The sequence below is a fragment of the Nycticebus coucang genome, chromosome 12 (assembly GCF_027406575.1).
Source record: "Nycticebus coucang isolate mNycCou1 chromosome 12, mNycCou1.pri, whole genome shotgun sequence".
NCBI classification, from domain to species: domain Eukaryota; kingdom Metazoa; phylum Chordata; class Mammalia; order Primates; family Lorisidae; genus Nycticebus; species Nycticebus coucang.
The window spans coordinates 95,152,676-95,177,756 of NC_069791.1; the positions used below are offsets into that span (position 1 = coordinate 95,152,676).

The window sequence follows — 25,081 nt, forward strand, 5'->3', positions numbered from 1 at the left end:
CACCTCTGCCATCACCATAACCACAAGCCTGGTCTGCTGGGGAAGCAAGGCACACCTTTATTATCCTAGCTGAGGCCAATAGGTCACTGACCCAAGACTGACCTCCAGACACACATGCATGAGCCCAGCCAAGACCAGCAGAGCCTCCTGGCTGGCTGCCCCAGCAGGTAAACAACACTCAATGCTGTTTGAAGTTGTACAGTTGGCTATCATGGAGATGGATGACTGAACCAGGTACTAACCAGTAACACCAGAGCAGGACCCTGCAGGTTCCCTGCTGTCCCATGCACCAACGCTTTAGGCCCTGGATCATGGGAAGACCCCAGGGATCCCAGGAGAAAGGGCAGTGCATGGGGGACTTGGAGGGCTGAGAGCAGCATTAGTTACTAGCTGGTAGGGAATCCTTGCAGTAATTTAGCAACTGACAGCCACTTTCAAGTGAATGGTATAAGATGGTATAAGTAATGGTATAAGAAGGGAAATGTAATGTCTACTCTGGTCATTAAGCCTCGTGGTAAAAAGAGCCAGGATTGAAATGCATTTTACAGAAATTGAGGCTCCAATGGATGAAGGGACGGATGGCTCCTCCGTGCCAGAACTGGGGCTCAAATCCAGGTCCGACGTAGATGCAAGAGGACAGAATCTTCAAACCCCCCACATGACCACCCGGTGCCGAGGAGACCTCGGGCGGTGTCCCTGCTCAGCCCTGCCTACCTCAGGTTCTCCCCGCCTTCCGCACACTCGTGGTCTAGCTTATCGGGAAGGGCAGACACAAAGCCTTTCAGGTGGGCCAGCTCCAGGGACGTCCAGACTTCTTCGTCTGAGTACTGGCTGAATGGGTCCAAGTTCATGCGGAGGGAACCCGAAAACAAAACGGGGTCCTGTTCAGAGAGAAGACAGCAGGTGGCATGTGACACTCATGTCATGTTGGATGTGGCTCAAGGAAAAAGGTGGTGAGTAAAAAGTTCTGGCCAGAATTGTTAAAGACGTGGATTCGAAGTTCCTCAGATTCACTAGTTCCGGCGATGTTAATGATGAAAAAAAAAAAAAAAAAAAAAGTCTGGAAAAGCCTCAGTTAAGCAAAGTTAAAACAGGTTTCTTCTCTGTAGAACTTCCCAGAGCCCTCAATAGGAACATGAGTTGGGAATCTTCCAAGAGACACAACACAGGCAGCTCCAAATCATAGAGAACTGTGGGTCCCTTCAGCTCCCAACTCACAGACAGACACTCATACAACACTTTTAGTGGCTGGGCGTGGTGCTTCATGCCTGTTATCCTAGCACTTTGGGAGGCTGAGCTAGGAGTATCCCTAGAGCTCAGAAGCTCAAGATCATCCAGAGCAAGACCCTACTAAAGCAAGTCTCTACTAAAAATAGGAAAAAATTAGCCAGGTGTGGTGGTGGGCACCTGTAGTCCCAGCTACTTGGGAGGGTGAGATAGGAGGATCCTCTGAACCCGGGAGTTAAAGGTTGCTGTGAGCTATGATGCCAAGGTACCCTATCTAGGTCTACAGAATGAGACTCTGTCTCAAAAACAAAAAATAAAAAAACACACGTTAGGGAACATTACACTAAAAAGCAACTTCTTTTTGAGACAGAGTCTCACTCTATTGCCCAGGCTAGAGTACCATGTGACAGCATAGCTCACAGCAACCTCAAACTCCTGGGCTCAAGTGATCTTCCTGTGTCACCCTCCCAAGGAGCTGGGACTACAGGTGCCTGCCACAATGTCCCACTAACTTTTCTATTTTTAGTAGAGATGGGGTCTCACTCTTGCTCAGGCCATTCTCAACCTCCTGAGCTCAAGTGATCCTCCTGCCTCTGAGAGCTAGGATTACAGCTGTGAGCCACCATTCCCAACCTTAAAAGGTAACATATTAAAGAATCACCACCTTCAGGGATTGGTCTAGAAAAAAAAAAATTTTTTTTTGAGACAGAGTCTCATTTTGTCAACCTCAGTAGAGTGCCGTAGCGTCACAGCTCATAGTAACCTCTTGGGCTCAAGCGATTCTCTTGCTTCAGCCTCCCAAGTAGTTGGGACTACAGGTGCCAGCCACAGTGTCTGGCTATTTTTAGAGACAGGGTCTCACACTAGCTCAGGTTGGTCTTGAACTCCTGAGATCAGGCAATCCCCCTGCCTTGGCCTCCCAGAGTGCTAGGATTACAGGCACAGCCTTATTTCTTGTTTAGCTCTGAAGGGTCAGAGATCCTCAGTCTTTAACAGCCACCAGAGAGAGAAGACGGTGTCACCTGGATTCTGTGAGATACTCAGGAAACTGCCTCTTGGGGCAGGAGTGCAAGGCGGACACGCAGATAATTCCCACATTGTTATTTATATGCTAAGAGGGAACTCCAGGGAGAAGAAACACAGCATTCCTTTAGTGGAAATGATAAAAGTGGGGACAAGTTAATGTTTGTCCTGAAAATATACGTTCATCACTGTTCTGTGACCATAGGAGCTGACTTGCCAGCCACAGCTCTCACCCTTGGCCACACCTGGACCGCACCTGGGGGATGATGGTGATCTTGAAGCGGAGGCTGTGCAGGCCGATCTTGGCGATGTTGACCCCGTCGATAATGATCTCCCCTTCGGCAGACTCGTTGATCCGAAACAAGCCCAGGGTCAGGGATGACTTCCCGGCTCCCGTCCGTCCCACGATGCCAACCTGTGGGACAGGATAGGTCCAGGGTGAGGTGGGAACACTGGCAGGTGGGAGGAGCCCCTGCCCCACAGGGTCCTCAGTCAGGGGCTGGCTCAGCGCAGTTCAGTCATCTGGTCGACTATCTCCTGCAGGGAGTGACTCCCCTCTCTTTGCCATGCTCCCCAAGGAACTAATCAGCTCTTTTTATAAGCTACTAGAGACTTTTGAGGAGACGGGCATGAGGCAGTAGCTAATTATTAGACATTTTCCCATTTTCCCAGTTTTTCTCTCTTCTGATAGTGAATGTCCTATCCTAAGCAGTGGAAAATAACTCCAAGATTCGAGCAGACCCCCCAGCACTCCTTTTTGGTATGGCCTGGCCGCCTTATTGTCCCTCAAGAGAACAAGGCTCCCCTGATAATGGCCAAGGATGGACAATTCTGACCTCCAGTCATCATTCTCTGGTTCTCATCTGGGGCCTTGAGAGTGGACTCCCTCCACCCTCTGATGAAGCTGTTACAGTGCAGCATGCAGCCACCATCCCACCAGGTCAGTAAGCTATGAGGACCGGTCAAGAATACTGCCCACTCTGCTCTTCTCACTCTTATAAGTTAGAGAAATTATCTCCTGAGAACAGAACACCCTGAGCCTTGTGGTGGGGACAGTTTAATGAAATGAGAGCGGCACTATCCCCGGCAGATGACCAGGAAGAGCCTTGGTCTGATTCCTGTAGGTCTCAGGGTAAGGATGTCTTCCAGGGACAGTTTGGAACCAGGGAAGATTCCAAAATTCTGACCATTTCATGCTTCCCTGGAGCCATCCCTAGGAGTGGGGGTAACATCTTATTCTAGAGACCAAAAACTCAAATCCCACCCAGGGGCCAAGTAGTCACACGAACAGGGCAGGAAAGGGCTAGGATGAATGGAGAGGTTCACATCTTGTCTAGCAAGAGCGAGGCAGGGAGGTCAGGCCCTATGCTGTTCAATGTTCTTATCTTTCCAGAGAAGCAGGAGACAGATTTCTATCTAAAATGTTTGCAGATTACTATTTGCAACACTGTCAGATTTCTTCTAAAACCTATCTGTGGGCCTTATTTTGTCTTCAGGCTCCTGGTCTGTGCCACTGCTGGGCACTCCCTGAACAGCTGCCCTCCACACTCTAAGGGTGAGTCACCCCTGGGGTATAGATGTAACCAGATGGGGAACCGCTGTACCTGGACTCACCTGGCGGGGGCAGCCTGTCCCCGACTGCACACGGGCGGAGGAAGGGCAGGGTGGAAGGGTGCACCCACCTTTTCTCCCCCATTGATGGTGATGTTGATGTGCTTCAAAACCAAGTCGAGGTCCTCTCGGTAACGCAGGCTGTAGTTCCGGAATTCTACTCGGCCCTCCTGAGGCCAGGTGCTGGGTGGAGCTGTCTCCTGAATCTGCCAGGGAGCCTTGGATCACAGAGGGGGTGGAGGGAGAAGAGCATGAGGGACACCAAGTCTAAGCCACATATCACAGGTCCGACATGAACTGGCCTCCGCGAGGCCCTCTGCCCTCACCTCCCTCTGGCTCTTGTTCTGCTCTGCCTGGGATGCCCTTCCCCACACCGCCCCTTAGCCGGCTCTCTCATGTCCTGCACATCTCTGGTCTCCTCAGCACAATGCCGGCCTCCCAGCCCTCTTGGGCTCATGTGCTATTTATTCTGTCCTGTGTGCCCTCCCAACTATCCACTCTGAGTGGACAGGTTCTCTGTTCACTGCTGTATCCCAGGGCTCAGAGCACAGAGTAGACACTCAGGAAATGTTCATGAACTAAACCGATGAAGTGAGCCCCCTCTCTGGACAGACAAGAGAGTAAAGGGGAGGCGCCCCAGCTGCCCACCCCAGCTGGAGGGCAATGGTAACAGCAACAGCTAAGCCTGAAGAGTCAGCATGCGCCAGGCCCTGGGCCAGTAACTCCAGCACATGATCTCGCTCAAGCCTCACCACAATCCCACCAGTGGGGTCCTTTTATCACCCTCAGTTTCCACACAAGGAAACTGAGACACAGAGAAGACAGACCTTGCCCAGGGTCACACAGCCCCTATCCTGAAAAGCTTCTCAGTTGAGTCCAGCATTTCCTGAGGACCACAACTGGACATGGTCTGCACCAGGCTCGGTGGCTGCAGCCTGATGGGATTTCATCTCCCGCCAAGGACCAGGCACTTGCAGACCACAAACTTGGCTTTAGGGTATGGACATCCTTTAGAAGCACAGAGGAGGGTAGAACAAGAAAATATCGGTCATCTTTTAGGTAAGAATTTCAGCTCCTTCAAGGAAGCTCTATATAAAATAACAGTGTTTTTTAATTGAGGGCCTACCATGTGCTGTGTGTGTAAGGGCTTCAGACCAATGATCTCACCTTAGCCTCAGAGGGGGCGACTACTGCCATCGTGGATGCAAACATGCCTCTGGTTAAAGGAAAAGGGCCCCTCACAAAGTAACAGGCAGATCCCACGTATGTTAAAAACAACAAAAAAGAACAAAACAAGCAAACAAATGTGTGGGAATGTATGCGTGTGAATACACACAAGGGAGGCTCTGAAGGAAACATACCAACCCGCCTACCCTGGGGAAAGACAGCAATGGAGGCGACAGGACAAGAGCATTTTCTTTCTCCCCAATAAACTTCTTACATTGTCTTTAATAACAAGCATCTCTGCATTGTACAACTGATGTATATAAATTCTTACACTATAAGAACCTAGTGAGAGGGCCCTGGAGAGAAGGGGATGGAACTTTCTAAATAAATATATACAAGTATATAACACTGGTAGGACTAGAGTTGATCTTTCCTATCTCTTGCATTGTCAAATATACTCCTAATTCTAAATATATAAAATAAACAAAAAGGGCTCGGTGCCTGTAGCTCAGCCACATACACCGGGGCTGGTGGGCTCAAAGCCCGCTCAGGCCTGCTAAACAATGACAACTACAACAAAAAAATAGCTGGGCATTGTAGTGGGCGCCTGTAGTCCCAGATACTTGGGAGGCTGAGGCATGAGAATCACTTAAGCTCAAGAGTTTGAGGTTGCTGTGAGCTGTGATGCCACCGCACTCTACGGTGGGTGACATAGTGAGACGCTGACTCAAAAAACAAAATAAAAAAAAAAAGCAAGAACAGGTAAGATGGTTTTTTTTTTTGTAGAGACAGAGTCTCACTTTACCACCCTCTGTAGAGTGACATGATGTCACAGGACTCACAGCAACCTCCAGCTCTTGGGCTTTCGCAATTCTCCTGCCTCAGCCTCCCGAGCAGCTGGGACTACAGGCGCCCGCCACAACACCCGGCTATTTTTGGTTGCAGTTCAGCCGGGGCTGGGTTTGAACCCACCACCCTCGGTATATGGGGCCGGCGCCCCACTCACTGAGCCACAGGCGCCACCGGTAAGATGTTTTTTAAAACTGAATTCAATTGAACTACATTAAATTGGCAATTGTGTAGCATGCAAATGTGACCTCAGTAAAGCCGTCATAAAAACCAACTAAATAGTACATTTTCAAGGTATGTAATACAGTTATGTGATATAAATAAATATTTTATAATGAAAAAAAAAAAAAACCAACTAAATACTCTGTAAATAAGTTCAATGTTAGGGGCAGGGGGAAACTCCTGGTGTAATGCACCCTGGTTTCCACAGGGGGGCACTCACACCATTCTGAACAATGCTCGCCCAAGACCAGTTTATCTTGTCAGACTATTAAAGGACTAGGCGTAAGTGACCTCTGTAAATCCCTCAGGACAGATTTAGCCAAGTCCTTGGTCTCACTCCCAAGGGGTGTCTTCTTGGTAGTACGGGGCAATGGCACAGACACAAATGCTAGGTCTGCCAATCATCAATACGAGCCATGATCTTGGGCAAGTCCCTTCACTTCTGTCTCAAAGTTTCTTCATTGGCAAAATGGGGATAATAGGATCTAAATCATAAGCATAAAGAGAAATGAATTCCTCCATGGTAAATGTTTAGCACAGGGCCTGACACAGTACAAGGGCACACGTGTGTTCCATTATTACTGGTAGGAGTGAGGATGCTGGTGTCGGCAAGCATTACTGTGGTTATTATTCTCCCCATTACCATTACCGGCAGTGGTGTTGGGGGCATAACAAGGCAGTTATTGGCAGCAACGTGGGATGAAAGTCTAGAGGCTTGGATCCTGGCCTCAGCTGTTCCACTGAGCCACGTGTGACCTAAATCAACCACTGTCCCTCCCTAAGGATCCTTTTTCTTCAACTACAAAATGGGGACTCAGGTTACAGAGTTTCCCAAACATTGGTGGATTCCTTGTCACGTCATGATTTCTGCAATATCTGTGTCTTTGATTCTTTTGTTATTTGCTTTTAACACTTTTAATCAACTCACTCATACTTAATTTCTTAACTTATTTTAAAAGGAAAATTTATTACAATCACAAATGGAAAAGCAGTATTATTTTCCATCACAGGAGTCCCTCATATAAATACATAATGGGTGACTGCTGTTAGAGAGAGGTTGCCTGTTGAAGGCTCTGTGCTTGAAGGCTGCTATTTATCTGCTTATCTGCTATTTATCTTACTCTCTATTAAGTGTGGTGCTAAAGACGCACTAGCACCAAACTAAGACTTTCCCTGTGATAGTAACAAAAGATATGAAAGAATTAAAAGAGGAAAAATTCTTCATTATGTGATGAATGCTGTCTGAACGCCGGCACAGAATGCCATAACCATACCTTGGGGAAAGCTGGGGTAACTGTAAACTGTCTTCTCATCCTAAAGCTAGGTAGTTCTAAGTAGGTGCTACAGACAGACTGGATAAGCCTAAGAGGGACTTATCTGGTGGGGTATCCAACTTTCCTTCCCCCTCAGAGGGGGAAGCTATGGCTCAGAGAGCTCTTTAGGGTAAAGATGCATGGGGAAGGCCTTACCTCCTTCTCCGTCTCTGAATACTCCTTGAGTCTCTCCACAGCCACAATGTTGGTCTCCGTCTCAGACCACATCCGAACCAGCCAGTTCAAGTACGCGGTGACCTGCAGTGAAAGAGTCATGTGGCATTTCTAGAGCAAGCAAGTGTTGCTTCATGTTCAACAGGTATGAATTATGAAACATTTCAAATAAGGAAGGTAGAGAGGTCAGCAACCCCAGATACCTCCATGACTTGCCATGCTGCATCTCGTAAGTAAGCACCACGTTTTCCAAATAACCCATGGGCCACCCAAGTAATCAGAAAGGAAATTAGAAAATACTTTGAACTAGATGATAATATGAAAACATAATGCATCAAAGTTTGTGAGATGCAGCTCAAGCAGTGCTTAGAGGGAAATTCTGTTTTAAAGGCATTTCCCTTGTAGCTGGAAGCATCCTCTTGGGCCACCAAGGAGTCGCCTTCACTGATGGGGGGGGGGAATCCCTGCCATATGTCAAATTCCTCTGCTGCTCCAGCTGGTCAGCAGGCTCTGTACTTACACCTCCAACCCCCTCTCTCCTTTCTTCTCCCCTACTCCTGCAGGAATTCAAAGCAAAGAAACCAGACAATTGGCCTCCCTATTAACAGACTTCAACAACCCAGCTGAGCATGTCCCTCTTACCTGCAATGAGTAAGACACTGAAAGGCCCACCAGGCCGGCTCTGAGACTGTGCCGGGAGATCACTGAGAACAGGGCAGCAAACAGGACGATGCAGTTGCCAACATACTCCAGCCGTATGGCCAGCCACCTGCACCCAGACGCAGAGGCAAAGGACAGACACACACAAAACGGAGTCAGCTTTCAGAGACCCAGCCTCCAGTTCATGGGGATGAGGGGAATCCTTTGCTAACAGAAAAAACTCCCCAGCAGTTCCACAGAGAGGTCCTTCTCAGCACTGCTTGTCTGAAATACGTTTCCCAGGCAATGGGGAAAGAAGGGCGAAAGAAACAACATTTTTCTCCGGGGGCAGTCTTCCCAGGAACCTGAAGTGTGCCTTTTTAAGAACCAATTCCTTCTCAATGACGCCTTTATACACCCATACCTATCACACTTAAATACATTTATTTTTTATAAAGACACTCTTGAAATTTTCGAAGTGCTAACAAGTCATCACTTGTCAAGAGGCACTACTGATTTCAAGTGACCATAATCACTTCTCAGACTTGGGGCTAAGATCAAGTGTAAAATAACTTGGCCCCAGAGGGATCTGAGAGGGGAAAGAGAGACAAACCACCTGGGATGTTCCCAGACCCACACTCCTCCTAATTAAGAAACTTTACAATGTATTCTTTTCCCTCTTAAGATATAAATAGATATCATATTTGTTTAAAGCTAACTTTTAGCCAAAAGGCTGAGAAGAAATTAAAGCTAACTTTTGTACAGTATCATATAGCACTAGGACTATTTTTAAGGGGACTATTTCAGAGGTGTCCAACTTTTTTCTTTTCTGCTGAACATTGGAAAAGAGAAGCTGTTGTGGGCCACACATTAAACACACAAACACTAACAAAAGCTGATGAAGGGGAAAAAAGTCCGTGCGTACTTTTCATGATATCCAACACCACAGAAAGGTAAAATAGTCCTCAAATAATCTGCATGCAGCCCAGTGGACAACCCTGAAAGCATTCTAGGGACATGGTAGTCCATCCTCTTACCACAACTGCCCTTAAGGATCTACCTGACTGACTTCATGTGGGTGAGATACTCAGACAGACACATTCAATAGTAACAAACTCCCTAAACATTCTGCAAGGGAAGCCAAGGCCTCTAGGAAGTCAGGCACTGTCCACGCAGCCATACACTGTGGGATTATACTGGTCATGGTCACTTCCAGGGCACTGTTACTTTTTCAAAGTCGTATATCAGGATGCAAATGGGTAATAAGCAGGATGCTACTTTAGCGATAAGTCAGATGCTTCCCTAAATTCAGCAAATAATTAGCAAACTTCTGCCCTTTTCTGGATCAAAGTTATTCGTGTTTAATCCACAAGATGGCGATCTCACATGGTGATCAACTGCACCACACCTCATGGGTGTGTCTGATCTCCCCCTGCCAAGAACTGGGATACAGACATACTCAGTAGCAGAGTCTATTGCTACAGACTTTGCATCACCGGGATGAGAGTTAAAGGACGGCCCCTTCATAGTTTTCTGACTCCAGAAGGACTCTGTCCCTGCACTGAAATGCCCCTGGGGCTGCATGGTCACCATGCCCCTGTCTGCTTGTGACAGCTGGTCTGACCCCGCCTCTCCCCATATCAGCCCATCCTCTCTGAGGGCACCTGAGTTTGGCTTTACAACCAGGACGAAAGCACATGGAAGGATGGGGCAGTGTGACAAGGCTCTCAGAGGGCTTCCGCAACACCCCCACAGCCCGCATGCCCACCTGTTGGCCACGATGCTGGGGTAATAGGCCTTCTGATTCTCGTCCACCTTCAGGTCACTCTGGCGGGTAAAGCGTTCCTGCTCCTCGAAGGCGCGGATGACACTGACCCCCAGCAAGGTCTCGTTGAAGTGTGAGTACACCGGGGAGCGGCTGACTGACTCGAGGCGCTTAAGCTGCCGGGAGGAGGCCACGTAGAACCTCTGGAGTGTGGGAGAGAACAGACGGTGAGAGGTGGCCAAGTTCCCCTCATTTCACCCTCCGAGGACAGACCTCGATAAAGTCTGGGTGTAACCTGTACCTCGGGAAGCTGGACATTGGCGCTGGGCTGCTCTGACGGGGTCCTGCTTACCTGTGAACCACAGGCACAGTGCCAGGGACAATGACAACAGGGACGATAACGGCTCACGCTACGTAGAGCACACCATCCCAGCACGGTTCTAAGGATTTTTACACACATCAGCTCATTTAATGCTCTCTCACACACACACAACCTATGCAGTGTTCATTGCTACTTCATGATGAGTTAACTAAGGCAAGAAGAGGCTCATTAACTATCCCTTCCCAGGGTCACACGGATTCAAACCCTGACAGCCTGGCTGCGAAGTTCTAACCTCTATGTACAGGCACTCTGACGCCTCCAATTGCTAGGGTTTTATGGACCCAGTAGCTTCGGTTAAGGTAAAAGTCTCGAGATTAACCAGACTTTGGTACAAATGCTGACTCTGCCGTCAATTAATAAAGTAAACACAGCCAGTGATTTATTCCTGAGGGCCCTGGTTTCCTTCTCTGTAAAATGGGAGTAACAAGGCTGGCTTCACAGGGCCGCTGTGAGGGTGACATGTAAGAATCCCAGTTGTATGTGTAATATGTCCTATTTTTGCATGCACACATAGGTGGTGTATCATATAAACACAAGATGTCACTAAGCACAGTGCCTGGAAATATTAGGTTGAACCATAAGAAATGTTTTTGCAGGTAAGAAACAGATGAGTATCAGCAGTATTGCATGATTTGACCTAACACCATCAATCAGATGGTGACCATGGTTATCATTAAGTGACAGGATTCTGCCTGTTTAACATCTCCTCAGCTGTGACTGTGCCCATGAGATGGTCAGTTCCAGCATACTCACCCAAGCAGACATGCCCATAAGGATAAAGTAAATCTCATCACCCTTCCCTCCATGTCCTCAGGAGCGGCTGGCACCAGGCTCTTAGCTCTCCCAGCTGACCTAATCCTGCACCTTTACCCTGCACCCCACTGGCCACCTGCCTTCTATGCTCCCTTGCCTCCACTACCATCTCCATCCTGTCCAGTCCATTCCTCACTGCCCAGCAGACAGTAGTGCAAATGTCATTCAATGGGGGGGCCCTCCTTACCCTACCCATGCGAACCAACCCTGGAGCACACCGAGCCAGCTCCTGTGTCATGGAGACACCACATTTCATGGGCTGCCCCAGCATCCTTACAGGCAAACACCTCATCTGCTCTGCACCCACCCAAGCTGGGCATTCAGCCAGCCCTAAGCACAGACAGTCACCCAACAGGTCTTGGTGGAGACAGAACAAAATCCAACCACCCTCTGGAAGCTTCCAGGAGCCACGGAACAGACACTGGATTGGCCATTTGAGGACACTGAGCTCTCTTGGCCTCAGTTTCCTCATCTGGACAAATCCGAATGGACCTGTGAGACTGGTGTTCCCTATTCCAAAGGCAATGTACATACAATTGCTTATCATAGCTGGACAAACTAACAAAGGGTTGTCGGGGCTTAGCCTCCCTGCCTCCTGCCCTGTGCCAGGTAGAGTGGGCCATTTGGGGGTCAAGTCCTTCAACAGAGAGCACTAAAGTAACAGGTGCTTGTTATAAGGCCTGTGTGATCAGTGGTCTTTCTGGATGACAGCTGGGGTTACAATATTAGAACCCACAGGCAAGCAGCCCTCCGGGGCCCCAGAAACCCAGGTGGTTTCAGAAATGCTGCTCTGCCAATTCCTGGAATATGGATCAGATGTCCCCTGTCCACCAGGTCCCACCACCTTGAATGAAATCCAGACCCCTGGCATGGCCAAAGGCCCACCTGACCCTTGACGTTACCTCCTCCCTCCCTGACTTTTTTCCTAAACATTCTAGATGCAAATTACTCTAAAATGTTTCACCTCTTCAACTTCCTTCATTTGTCACGCCTCAGAATCTTAGTTTCTAGAAAACTCTAACTTGAGATGAATGTCTGTTCAGGAACGATCAGATTTTTTTTATTATTATTATTAATTATTCACTTCTCTTTTTAACTCTAGTCCAGGAGAACAACTACCTCCTGGACGGGGATTTCTCATTCAGAGACCAAGGCAGTGGCTGAAGATCATGAATAAACACAGCCAGTGGACAAGCAGCTGCCCTGTACCAGGCAACAGGCTGACAGCTAAGACGCTGCTGAGTGTTTTTCGGGGAGGTCAAACAAGTCCCCAGGGCAGAAATGCTTTATTCCAGCAACACCGAACCTCCAACAGAACTCTGCACCATCTTCCCTCTTACATTACCTTTTTTATTAAAGGGAGTTGCTTTTGTAACAAGAACAAAATATTGTACATTAATAAAAAACTTTAGGGGGCTAGGTGTAGTGGCTCAACCTGTAATCCTAGCACTTTGGGAGGCTAAAGGGGTCAGATTGCTTGAGGCCAGGAGTTCAAGGTCAGCCTGGGCAACACAGTGAGACCAGAAAAAAAAAATTAGCCAGACATTGTGGCACACGACTATAGCCCCTGCTACTCTAGAAGCTGAGAGATGAAGATTGCTTGAGCCACAGAATTTGAGGCTGCAGTGAGCCATAATGAGGCCGCTGCACTCTAGCCTAGGTGGTGATGAGACCCTATCTCCAAAAAAAAAAAAAACAAAGTGGGGGGGGGGTGACACTGATGTAAAAAAAATTACATAAATCGGGGCGGCGCCTGTGGCTCAGTGAGTAGGGCGCCGGCCCCGTATGCCGAGGGTGGTGGGTTCAAACCTGGCCCCGGCCAAACTGCAACAAAAAAAAAAAAAATAGCCGGGCGTTGTGGCGGGCGCCTGTAGTCCCAGCTACTCGGGAGGCTGAGGCAAGAGAATCGCGTAAGCCCGAGAGTTAGAGGTTGCTGTGAGCCGTGTGACGCCACGGCACTCTACCCAAGGGCGGTAGAGTGAGACTCTGTCTCTACAAAAAAAAAAAAAAAAAATTACATAAATCACAAATCTATTATCCCAAGATAAGTGCTATTCAAATGCCAGGGTATAACTTTAGATCTTTTACCAAAAGAGTATCTGTATGCATGTCTATATAAACATACATCTAAAAGCTACTTTCTAATAGATACATGTACATAAAGTACACTGAATCTTCATGCATACAACTCGACTAAGTTCTATATTGATCTACATTGCATTACCAAAACCTGATCAAAATACAGCATGTTTCTGGCACCCCAGAAAATTCCCTTTTGTCTCCTACATTAATAATCCCCCTACCCTGAGGGAGAGCCACTATTCAACTTCTGTCACCAGAGGTCTGTTTCCCCTGTGCTTGCACATCATATAAATGAAATCTCAGCCTGCACCCTCTGGGTCTGACGTACTTTGCTCACTCTAACTCATCCCCATTGTCGTATGTTTTCCTTCCTTTTTACTGCTGAACCATTTCTATTGTATTGGCCACACCACAATTTATTTACCCATGCTCCCATTAATGGACATTTTAGTTGCTTCTAGTTTGGGGATATTAGGAATCAAGATGCTGAGAACATTCTAGCACTTTGTTTTCTTTTTTTTTTTTGCACATATAGTTGGAAGTGAGACTGTTTTGCAGGGGTCCTCAAACTACGGCCTGCAGGCCCCATGAGGCGGTGTGATTGTATTTGTTCTCGTTGTGTTTTTTTACTTCAAAATAAGGTATGTGCAGTGTGCATAGGAATTTGTTCATAGTATTTTTTTAAACTATAGTCCGGCCCTCCAATGGTCTGAGGGACAGTGAACTGGCCCCTGTTTAAAAAGTTTGAGGACCCCTGGGTTAGAGGGTAAATGTACATGTAGCCAAAAGCCATTAAAAAATGAAATTCTCCTGTAATCCCAGCCCTTAGAAAGGTGACGTTTTCCTGTCTCTGCCTCCCTTTCCAGCCCTGCCCACACACATTAAGCGTTTTGTCTCAGTTACAATGACAGTGTATATACAAGTTGGGCCTTTGCTAAATTCATTTCCATTGCTCTTTAAAAACAAAATTGTTGGCGGTAAAAGAACAGTGTCTTCCTAATTATCCCTGGTAAGCACTACATGGCTCCATGGCACACCCAAGGTCTCGCTACTGCCAGGAACCTAAGCTGCCTCAAACATCTCATTTGGCCTGTTTTGTTCTTTTAGGAAAATTTCCAGTCATAGTATGAGTGCACATAACATTTTTAGTAAATGTTGATGATTAGTTTAGTTAGGTGATGATTTTTTTCTTTTTTTTTTTTTTTTTGTAGAGACAGAGTCTCACTTTATGGCCCTCAGTAGAGTGCCGTGGCCTCACCCAGCTCACAGCAACCTCCAACTCCTGGGCCCAAGTGATTTTCTTGCCTCAGCCTCCCGAGTAGCTGGGACTACAGGCGCCCGCCACAACGCCCGGCTATTTTTTTGTTGCAGTTTGGCCGGGGCTGGGTTTGAACCCGCCACTCTCGGTATATGGGGCCGGCGCCTTACCGACTGAGCCACAGGCGCCGCCCAGGTGATAATTTTTCAAAACAAAAGATGGCACCCATCTTAAGAGGATACACGGACAGACCAGGAACTGGAGTCACGGTGCACCTCCTACGTCTTACTCTTATTCTGTGTTGTAGCCAGAAGGCCCCGTCTCAACCACCACTCTCTCCTGGTAAATGAGCTGCAGCTGATTTACTTACTTATGGGTAAGTAAAGGCACAAGCTTTGGAATCAGAGAGGCTTGGGGTCATACTCTCAGCTCTGCCACATGGGCGAGGTGCCTCTCCTCTCTGACCTCCACATGTTCACCTGCCAAATGGAAACACAATCTGTACCACAATAACCCAAGAAACCATAAGTACCAAAGAACATATGATAATCGCTTCTACAGAAAGGACATGGCAGTGACTTAACTGCTCACATCGTATCGCCCTTTCTCTTTCTCAACAGAAACTTTTTCCTGGGAGCCGCAATATGCCCAGCTAAAAAACTACACTTCACTTCTGGCCTCCCTTGCAAATAGAGGTGGTCACATGACTAGGTTCTGGACAACCAGATGTACAGTGGCTTCCCCTTTTCTAAGGTTTCACTTACATGTGGTCAACTGAGGTCCAAACTTAGGAAGCAAAAAATTCTAGAAATAACTATGTTTTAAATTATGGGTAATGTGATGAAATCTTACACTGTCCTGCCCTGTCCCACCCAGGGTGTGAATCCTTTTTGTCCAGGGCGTTCACGCTGTAGACACCACCTGCTCGTTAGTCCCTCACTAGCTCTCTCACTTACCAGGCCAACCACCAAGCATTGTAGCGCCTATACTCAAATAACCTTATTTTATCTAATAATGACCCAAAGCATAAGAGTATGGTAACCATACGCTGACATATTTTTATAGTTGTTCTAACTTCTTATCACTGTTGTTAATCTCTTACTCTGCCTAGTTTACAAATTAAACTATCACAGGGAGATGTATAGGAAAAAACCCAGTATATGTAGGGGTTGGTACTGACTGTGGTTTCGGGCATCCACTGTGGGTCTTGGAACATAGTTCCCGTGGATAAAGGGGGACTATTGTATTTAAAGGGACAGTGGTGATTCCGTGACCATATGCTCCCTTCCCCTGTGCCTCTTGCCGGTCTCACTATTTGAAATATAGATGTGATGGCTAGAACTCTAGCAGCCATCTCTCCCCACCAAAAAAAGATAATGTCTCCATTAACTGCAGGAGGTTTAGGAACTAAGAATTTCATACCTCACAAAATTTTAATAACGAACATGTCTTTATAATTATAGGTTTTGTTTCCTTTGCTAATTTGTGGCTCGAAAAATAAAATAAAGCCTATTAGAAAAAAAGTGCATTTGAAAAAAAGTACATTTGGTTACTGCAAGCTAAAAATATTCAATTAAGGTATTCAAAACTGACAAAAACAAATACAAACTGCCTCCGCAAATCCTCAACACCTCCACATGGTTGAAATGGTGAGATGAAATAGCACTTTAGGTGACATGGGAGCACAAGACACAGCCGGACTCATTCTGGACAGCACGACCCCACCCGTACCTGGACAAAGAAGTACAGGAGGCCCAGCGGTGGGATGACAACGGCCGCGATGGGCGTGGCCAGCAGGATGATGATGCAGGCGCCCACCACGTTGAACAGGGAGCCCATGAACATCTTGATGACCTGCGGGATCATCGAGTCCACTGTGTCCAGCTCCCTGGAGAAGCGGTTCACCAGGTTCCCACTGGGAGTCCGCTCGAAGAAGCTCATGGGTGACCTCAGGACATTATGCAGCAGATCCAGGTGCAGACGGCGGGACGCATAGATCCCTCCTATGGACACCGCCATGGAGTAGCCGAACACTGCGAAACCTGCAGACATCTGGAGTTAAACTCGGCAGTGGGGAGGGAGCCAGGCAGGGGTCGCCCGCTGCAGGGAGCAGCCATGTGCACAAAGCAGACCTGGACTCCCAACTTCTAAGAATAATAATGACAGTGGCTACCATTTAGACAGCACTTACTACATGCTAAGCACTGCTGGGCATTTACATGTATCTGATTTTTATGACAACTCTAAAATTACTATGCATTGTACAGATAAGAAAACCAAAACCCTGATGGTTGTATTCTTCTGCTCTTAACATACTCAGCCAGAAGCAGAGCTGGGATTTTAGTTCAGCCTGCTCCAGAGTCATGCTCTCAATCCGTATGTCATATTCTTCTAGACCAGCGCTGTCCAATAGAACTTTCTGCACTGAGGGAAATGGTCTATGGCTGACTGACCAATATGATAGCCAGTAGCTGCTGACAGCTACTGAGCACTTGAAATGTATCTAGACCAATCAAATTACTAAATTTTATTTAATATTTCATTAATTAAATTTAATATTTCATTAATTGAATTTAAAATAGCCACCCATAGCTTGGGACTACTGTACTAGAAAGATATCACTGCTCAAGAACAGATACCATTGCTGTGTGAGCTCAGTCCAAAACCATACCCTTTCTGTCCTGCTAATTTGACCTGTCCTTGACCTTCTCTCAATTATAATTTGAAGGCCATAGTCCTCTGCCCTACCTAATAGCAGAAGGAGGGGAAGGCAGGGATCGAGAAACTCAAAAAATAGTATGTCTGCCCTTCCAGCAATGTTTTTTCTTTTTTTAAAGCCATCTCCTGGAGGTTGTGAGATATTTGTGGCTTTTCCACACAACGCAGTAGGGTACTGTTTTTTCCAGAATGGAAATTTCACAGGGACACAGCTTCTGCCTTGGCCTTATAAGTCAGGAAGAACCCAGAGAGGTAGGTGTTAAAATGACAGGCTCTGAAACCAACACTGCCAAATCATTCTCCGCATTTTACCAGCAGTGGGGCTTTCTGCAGGTCCTTTAATCTGTCTGCTCCTCGGTTTCTTCATCCACAAAATGGTGACAATGACATTCACCTTGGAGCATTGTGGAATGTAAAGTCCCTGGCTGGCAGTGACTTCAATTTAGGTATTCAAAACTGACAAATACAAACTTCCTCAAGAAAATCCTCCACGGCTCCATGCTGGCAGTGTACTTGGTATACAGGAAGTGTGCACGTGTCAAGCATATGTATGTACAGTATACATGTGTGTGTCAGAGACATGGAACATATGCAGGTGTGTATACAGTGTCTGTGAGCACACACACACACATCTACCCTGCACAGTGCAGAGGTTAAGAGCACGGATGCCTAAGCTGGACTCCCCACCTGATGCCAGCGTAGCCATGCTGGAGCTGGGTGACTCTGAGCAGCAACTTAACCTCTCTGGGCCTCACTTTCTACATCTCTAAAATGGGGAAAATATTAGCTCCTACTTCACAGGATTGCTACAAGGATAAAGTAAGTTAAAACATGAAAAAGTGTGTAGAACAGAGCCAGGTACTAAGTAAATGCTCTGTAAACCTCAGCTACCAGCAGTACCCCAGTTACAAACATCCAACTCACAACTTGCACTTACGAACAGGGGCTATTATAGGTATAGATCAATGTACCTGTTCCAACTTACATACAAATTCAACTTAAACACAAACCTATGTCATTTGTATCCTGAGGACTGCCTGTATGATGCTGTTGTTAGGGACCAGCACAGGACCACACAGCAGGGTGCACAGCAGCATCTCCCAATCTATAACAGCTGAAATTATCTCCAGATATTGTCAAGTGTCCCCTGGAGGATTGCCAACAGTTGGGAACTACAAGTATAAGCTCATCCCCACAAAGGTCACTTCATAGAAGCTCTGTCACCCTGACAAAGAAACAGAGGGCAAGAAGTCCTCCCAACTCATGAGGCACCCAGGTGACTCTGTTTTCAACTTGCCTCATCTATAAAGTGGGCACACTAAGCTCTCCTCCATTCTCTCTCCTGGGGCCACATCAACAAAGCATTCAAGAAATATTCAGTCCACAGGTATTTGTGTCTACTATGTGACAGGTGCTGTTCATCTGGGTTGGTTTAGGGGTTGGCAAAATCCTGAGGACTCAGGGGACCTAATTCTACAAAGAGACATGAAGCAGTTATAGGAGCTCAAATCAGGTAGGGGGCCATGGCACCCACCTTGCATAACGCCCAGGGCTCCGTAGACACTCAGACGGACTTTAGTGTGCTCCTGGGTCCCGTTGACAATGGGGTCGTCAGTCCAGCGACTGAGCCAGTAGTTAGAAGCCAAGGAGGCAACGTGGTTGCACAGGAAGAGGAAGATGCTCAGAAAGGAGATGAACAGCCCAATGGCCTTCATGTAGGTCCAGTACACGGACAGCTTGACCTGGGACCCCAGGAGAGAGAGCAGCTGATCAGATGCACCCAGGCAAAGTCAGCGTTTCAGAAGCAGCTGTGCAGTCTGATCCGCCTCCCTTTGCTCCTACCTACAACACCCTCCCCCTCTGTCATTCAGTAAAGAGTCACCAGTGAACAAAGTCAAGCTCTCTGCCCTTGTGAGCTTCCAGGTGAGGCTAGAGGGGCTTTCATCAAGTTATCACACAGAGATGCATATAAAGATAGGGAAAGGCTGCAAACAGCCTGACACCAGAGACAAGGAGACCTGCTTTAAGCCACAGCCCCCGCTACGCCACGCCACGCCAGGCCACCTGGTCAGCTTCCACAAACTCCAGCGTTTTTCCCTCTGTGCTCACTGTCAACATCTTCATGCTGCATCCTGTGTCCTAACAATCACCCTAGGCTATGAGGCTATGGTCTAGCTCAGCTGTTCTCAACCTGTAGGTCGCGACCCAGAGGAACTGTATTAAAGGGCCGTGGCATCAGGAAGGTTGAGAACCACTGGTCTAGCTGAAGGGTCAAAGGTGTAAGACGACAAGTCAGATGTGTAACTGACTGCTGCCTTTTGATTTTTTAAGTCTCTATTCTGGAAATTGAAGTTGGTGGGTGATGGGGAAGGGAGGGAGAAGAACACACTGACTTCAGCATTCCGCTTCACCAGGCAGCCAAGCTGCCCACTGTCCTTGGAACTCATCCACAGGGGACCACAGGAACAGGTGGGCACACGGGTCAGCAATCACTGCACATGCTGAGCCAAGCCCCATCTTGGTCCACCTGGGACAAGTTATAAGCCCCTGGCTTCAGTAGTCCTTGTAGAAAAAGTAGGGGTAGGCCAGGCACAGTGGCTCACACCTGTAACCCCAGCACTCCCGGAGTCCAAGGCAGGTGGATCACTTGAGCTCAGAAATTACAAACCAGCCTGAGCAAAAGTGAGACCCTGACTCTTCTAAAACTAGAAAACCTAGATGGGCATGGTATCTCTAGTCCCAGCTACTGAGGAGGTTGAGGGAATAGGATCATCTGAGGGCAGATGTTTGAGGCTGGTATGAGCTGTTGACACCATGACACTCTACTCAGGGTGCGGAGTGAGACTCTGTCTCAAAAAGAAAAATTTAAAAAATGAAAGGGGGGATAACACTGGTACTTATCGCCTTAATGTGGGAATTAAATAAGGATTAAATGAGCCTGATATCTCTGGCCCTTCCTTCCCAAGTCCTTGAGTTGGGGGTAAGAGCAAGGTGAGAGGGAACACTATATCACCTCTGCCCCTGTCCACAGCCTGGCTGTGATGGTAAGTTTGGAGAGTACAGGTTCCCAGGAGCTCTGGACACATCTCGGCAGATGTAAGAGAAAGTACCCCAATCTCATTGATTTTTTATTTTAAAAACGCCATTCTCTGAGCAGTGCCTGTGGCTCAACGGAGTAGGGCGTCAGCCCCATATGCTGGAGGTGGCAGGTTCATACCCAGTCCCAGCTAAAAAAAACTGGGGGGAAAAAAACCCACCATTCTCTATATTTTTTTAAGTTAACCACTTTTTTAAAGTAAACTTTGGATCAATACCATAAATGGAAAATTATGGACACTTCCCCCAAATAGATGATCTTTAAAAAAAAAAAAACAACAACAATAAAACAAGAGCTTGAAACCTGCTCTCCTTGTTCCAAAGAGAAGCCAGCAGTTGCAGGGTATTAAAGACAGGCTAGCAACCCAACTGAGACTTTCTCAGGATACAACCGTATGGACTAAAAGAAATATGAAAAAAACAAAAAATATTCTTCTATTTCATGCAATGCTCTTTAGTGCTGTCTGTGCACAACCTGAAACCACCTTATGCACAACTGATTTTAAGTATCCAGGTTGCCCACAGCTATCGAGAGCTCCAGAACTGCTCAAAGTGAGGCAGGAGCCAGCAGAACAGAGACTGCAAAGTGCCAATCCTGGGGTCCGACTGCAGGGGTTCAAATCCCAGCTCTGGCACTCAACAGTTGCGACTTTGGTTGGGCCACTTAGCTTCTCCAGCCTCAGTTTTCTGGTACTGTAAACAGCTTTATAAGCTTGTGGCGCCAGACCCGTGAGTTAACACAATGTGTGCTCCATACACTCCAGCCACTGTCACTGTCTAGGAAGCCAGACCTCACCTGCCCTGTCTGGGCCTTGTCCGCCTCCATCAGCTTCCAGGTCTCTTCCTTCTTGAGCTCAGCTGTGCTGTTGTGATGCCTGCTGACGTCCGCACTGTAGGAAGAGGAGCTGCTGAGCTGTCTGGGTGAGAGAAGCACAGGGGTGTCAACTGCACGGTCACCTGGGTAGGGCCAGCAACCCAGTGCTTGGGCTGCTCAAGTGGGTCTGAGCCAGGGCTATAAGAGGGGATATTCCCACATGTAAGCACACATGTGAACAAGTGCACATATGTGCACACACCACCCCATCCAGGTTACAAGTCCTCAGGGAAAGGGAACGTCTTGGGCAGGAGAGAGCTGTGGGCAATGCCATCTATGATGCCCTGAAGGGCTGGTGATCAGAAAGTGCTTTCTGAAAGAGGGATGGAGGGAGGGGGGTGGGGCCTTGGTGTGTGTCACACTTTTGGGGGGCAAGACATGATTGCAAGAGGGACTTTACCTAACAATTGCAATCAGGGTAACCTGGCTTATTGTACCCTCAATGAATCCCCAACAATAAAAAAAAAAAAAAGAAAGAAAGTGCTTTCTGAATGATGCTCCTGCTTAAAGGAACAGTTCTCCCATAGCAGCCGGGGCAAGGCGTCCCCACCCTCGAGGCCACTCTGTAAAACCCTAAGACTGACTAGTTGGTACTTTGTCTTACTGCTTTTCTTTCTGTTTTGTTCATTTTGGATCTTTTTCCTTTTGAAAGATCATCAAGCCCTCTCAACTTATTTTATCTAAGTTTATTTCCTAAAATTCTAATTTTGGGATAACTTTATTTGCATGTAATTTCAAATTTAAAGGAAAGTTGCAAGAATAGTACAAGAAACTCTGAAAATCCTTTATCTTGATTTACCAATTCTTCACATTTTATCCTCTTTCCTTTATCATCCTTTCTCTATATGTATATGCAAATGATAAGCATTTCTTTCTCTCTCTTTTTTTTTTTTTTAGACACAGTCTCTATGTCGCCCTTGTGGCGTCACAGCTCACAGCAACCTCCAACTCTTGGGCTTAACAGAGTCTCTTGCCTTAGCCTCCCAAGTAGCTGGGACTATAAGCGCCCGCCACAACCCCCAGCTATTTTTTGTTGCAGTTGTCATTGTTGTTTTAGCTGACCTAGGCCAGGTCTGAACCAGCTACCCTCGGTGTATGTGGGTGGCGCTGTAACCACTGTGCTATGGACACTGAGCCAATGATAAGCATTTCTGTATGCAAATGCATGTCTTTTTCCTGAATCTTTTATCATTTTATTTTATTTTTTATTGAGACAGAGTCTCACTTTGTCACCCTCAGTAGAGTGCTGTGGCATCATAGCTCACAGCAACCTCCGACTCTTGGGCTCAAGCGATTCTCTTGCTTCAGCCTCCCTAGTAGCTGGATCTATAGGCACCCGCCACAATGCCCAGCTATTTTGTTTGTTTAGCAGGCCCGGGAGGGTTCGAACCCACCCAGGAGCATGTGGCTGGCACCCTAACCACTGACCTATAGGCACCCAGCCTATCATTTTATTTTTGGTGTTAAAATATTTTAAAGATATAGGTCCCAAAATACATAAAACAAGGGCCAGGTGCAGTGGCTCACGCCTGTAATCCCAGCACTCTAGGAGGCCAAGGTGGGTAGATTGCCTGAGCTCATGGGTTTGAGACCAGCCTGAGCAAGAGACAGACCTCGTCTCTAAAAATAGCTGGGGACTGTGGCTGGCATCTGTAGTCCCAGCTTCTTGGGAAGCTGAGGTAAGAGAATCACTTGAGCCCAAGAGTCTGAGGTTGCCATGAGCTGATGCCATGGCACTCTACCAGGGGCAAGAAAGTGAGACTCTGTCTCAAAAAAAAAAAAAAATACATAAAACAGATACCACATACCCACCACCCACAAGTAACAAATGGTAACACTTTGTCTATTTGCTTTAACGCTTTAAAGAAAAATTAGTGCATTAGACAAGCACTAATGCCATTGACAAAATTAAACATGAAAAATATTGTACTTTCTACTATTCTTTATTTCTTCTTCCCAAACCCAGAGGTAACACCACAGCCTCAAGGTGGTGTGGTCCCTTCCTGCCCGTACACCTTGTACTTTACTACTGATGTACATGACCACAAGGACGCATGTATTTCATTTTTAAGCCTAGAACTTTACCAACATTTCCTTTTGGTTAAAACCCTGAGTGGAGCCCTAATTATTAGAACAGAAGCAACAAGGCTGTTCCAGATGAAGGGGAGGGCTGGAGCCTGAAGCCTCAAAGCCCATCCTTGGTTGCCATAGCAACTTCTCTCTCAGGTTCCTTCCAGTTTTTAAGGTCTATGACTCTTAGGGAGCCTCTTTTCCCAGAAGCCTCTCAAAGGTCCCCTTCGACCCAGGCATGACAAACTCACACCCTAGCCATGGCTGGTGGGCCCATGAACGTGAGTAAAGGGGGGCCAGCAGGCTGTCAGGGAACCCAAGAACCAAAGTCTAAAGGGGTAACAGTCTCTCAGCTACACAGAGCCGATGGGTGCTCGGCAAACATGGTGCTTTCCATCGGCTGTTCTTCCAATGCTGTTCAGAAAAAGTTGAAATATCAAGCTATTTATAAGAAATGACAGAAGCCATGCAAAGCACAGCTATGGCTCTTCGCAGAACTTCATATTCCTCACTCTGTCTACTTATCATCCATATAAAGTTACCCGAGGGGAGGGGTCCTGCGTGATTTATCACTGCATCCCCAGAACCGTGTCTCAGGATAAGACTTCCCAAAGGCCAAATAAAACGCTCCAGCACCTGCCTTCTTTAGGGCCTGGAGGTGTATCCTTTCCTTAACCATGAGATCTGTGTAAAGGTCTTTGGTTAAGCCCAAGGTGGGTAGAAAAGGCCCCCAAATCTGAAAGCAAGAGTGACCTTTCAGAGAGCAGTAGAGGGCAGAATCAGAACCAGCTCTGGGTTCTAGGAACAGTGCTTTTACTGAGTGGTAATGGTACACTGTTCTAAGTGCTTCCCATAAACCGTACAGTGTAAGCCTCACCACACCCCTGGCCCTGGTTGGCAGATGAGGAACCTGAGTCACAGACAGTTTAAGCAACAAAGCCTGTGGCATGCCACTCCTCTGAGTACACACTGATCCATCCCAAATCCACTTCTTTCAAAGCATCCCAGCACAGCACTTAGGAGCACTAGCTCACAGGCTGGACTTCAAACCCAAGCCTGGCTTCTCTCCAGTGGCAGGACCTGTGGAGAGCTCCCAGGTGCTCGCCTATCCAATGAAAAGGTGACAGTAACCACCTCCAGGTTCAATAGGCTATACAGAGCTTCGCACTGTGCTTGGCTCCTAGTGGTACACAAAACACAGCAGTCGCTGTGACTTGTGACCATTTTAAATCAAAAGCTTATTCTCAGATGCTGAATCTTCCAGGCCCCTCTGGTGACCTGAGCAAAGAACCACACCATGTAGGGAACTCAAGTGCCAGAAGTGAGGACAAATGGCTGAATCATGAGGCCTGTGTGAGCCATGCCACCTGGCAGGAACAGTGCCAGGCTTCCCCCTCAGGCCTTTGCACTCTGGGAAGGGAGGCCCACAGAGGATTTGGGGGGGAGGCAGAGTGCCTATGTTTCCTGGACCCCTGGGGAGATGAAGGCCACTTCAGGTGGGGCAGGCCTGGCAGCTGGCACCCCAATGGGCAGAGCAGGCTCCTCCCAGACTGGGCCTCCCCACAGGGACTTACCTCTGAGGTTGCCTGGCTGCAGCGTCCATCACCAGCATGCCATTCTCCATCTGCTTGGCCTCTTTCCCTGGACTGCTGACACCTGTCATTCCTGGTAGCAAAAAGAGGGACAAAAAGGGCAAGTAGGGTTTTAGGAGCCAGATACCAGAACCAAAGGCAAGAAAAACCATCGTAGCAGGGAGAGATGGCACATAACATGGCCGCTGTGAAGCTGCTCTGCTGAG

General features: G+C 47.4%; 1 protein-coding gene across 5 annotated transcripts in view; it reads right to left on the reverse strand.

Annotated features, from left to right (window-relative positions):
- ABCC1 (ATP binding cassette subfamily C member 1) overlaps nt 1-25,081 on the reverse strand; it is a 153,627-nt gene that overhangs the window by 4,433 nt on the left and 124,113 nt on the right. For all 5 annotated transcript variants that reach the window (XM_053557315.1, XM_053557314.1, XM_053557313.1 and 2 more), the window contains 10 exons: nt 24,858-24,948; nt 21,136-21,256; nt 18,778-18,985; nt 16,257-16,567; nt 9,994-10,193; nt 8,229-8,355; nt 7,569-7,670; nt 3,933-4,079; nt 2,507-2,665; nt 715-881 (listed from right to left, as the gene is read on the reverse strand). In XM_053557315.1, coding sequence (XP_053413290.1) covers nt 715-881; nt 2,507-2,665; nt 3,933-4,079; nt 7,569-7,670; nt 8,229-8,355; nt 9,994-10,193; nt 16,257-16,567; nt 18,778-18,985; nt 21,136-21,256; nt 24,858-24,948 — 1,633 coding nt within the window. The remainder of the gene's footprint in view (nt 1-714; nt 882-2,506; nt 2,666-3,932; nt 4,080-7,568; nt 7,671-8,228; nt 8,356-9,993; nt 10,194-16,256; nt 16,568-18,777; nt 18,986-21,135; nt 21,257-24,857; nt 24,949-25,081) is intronic.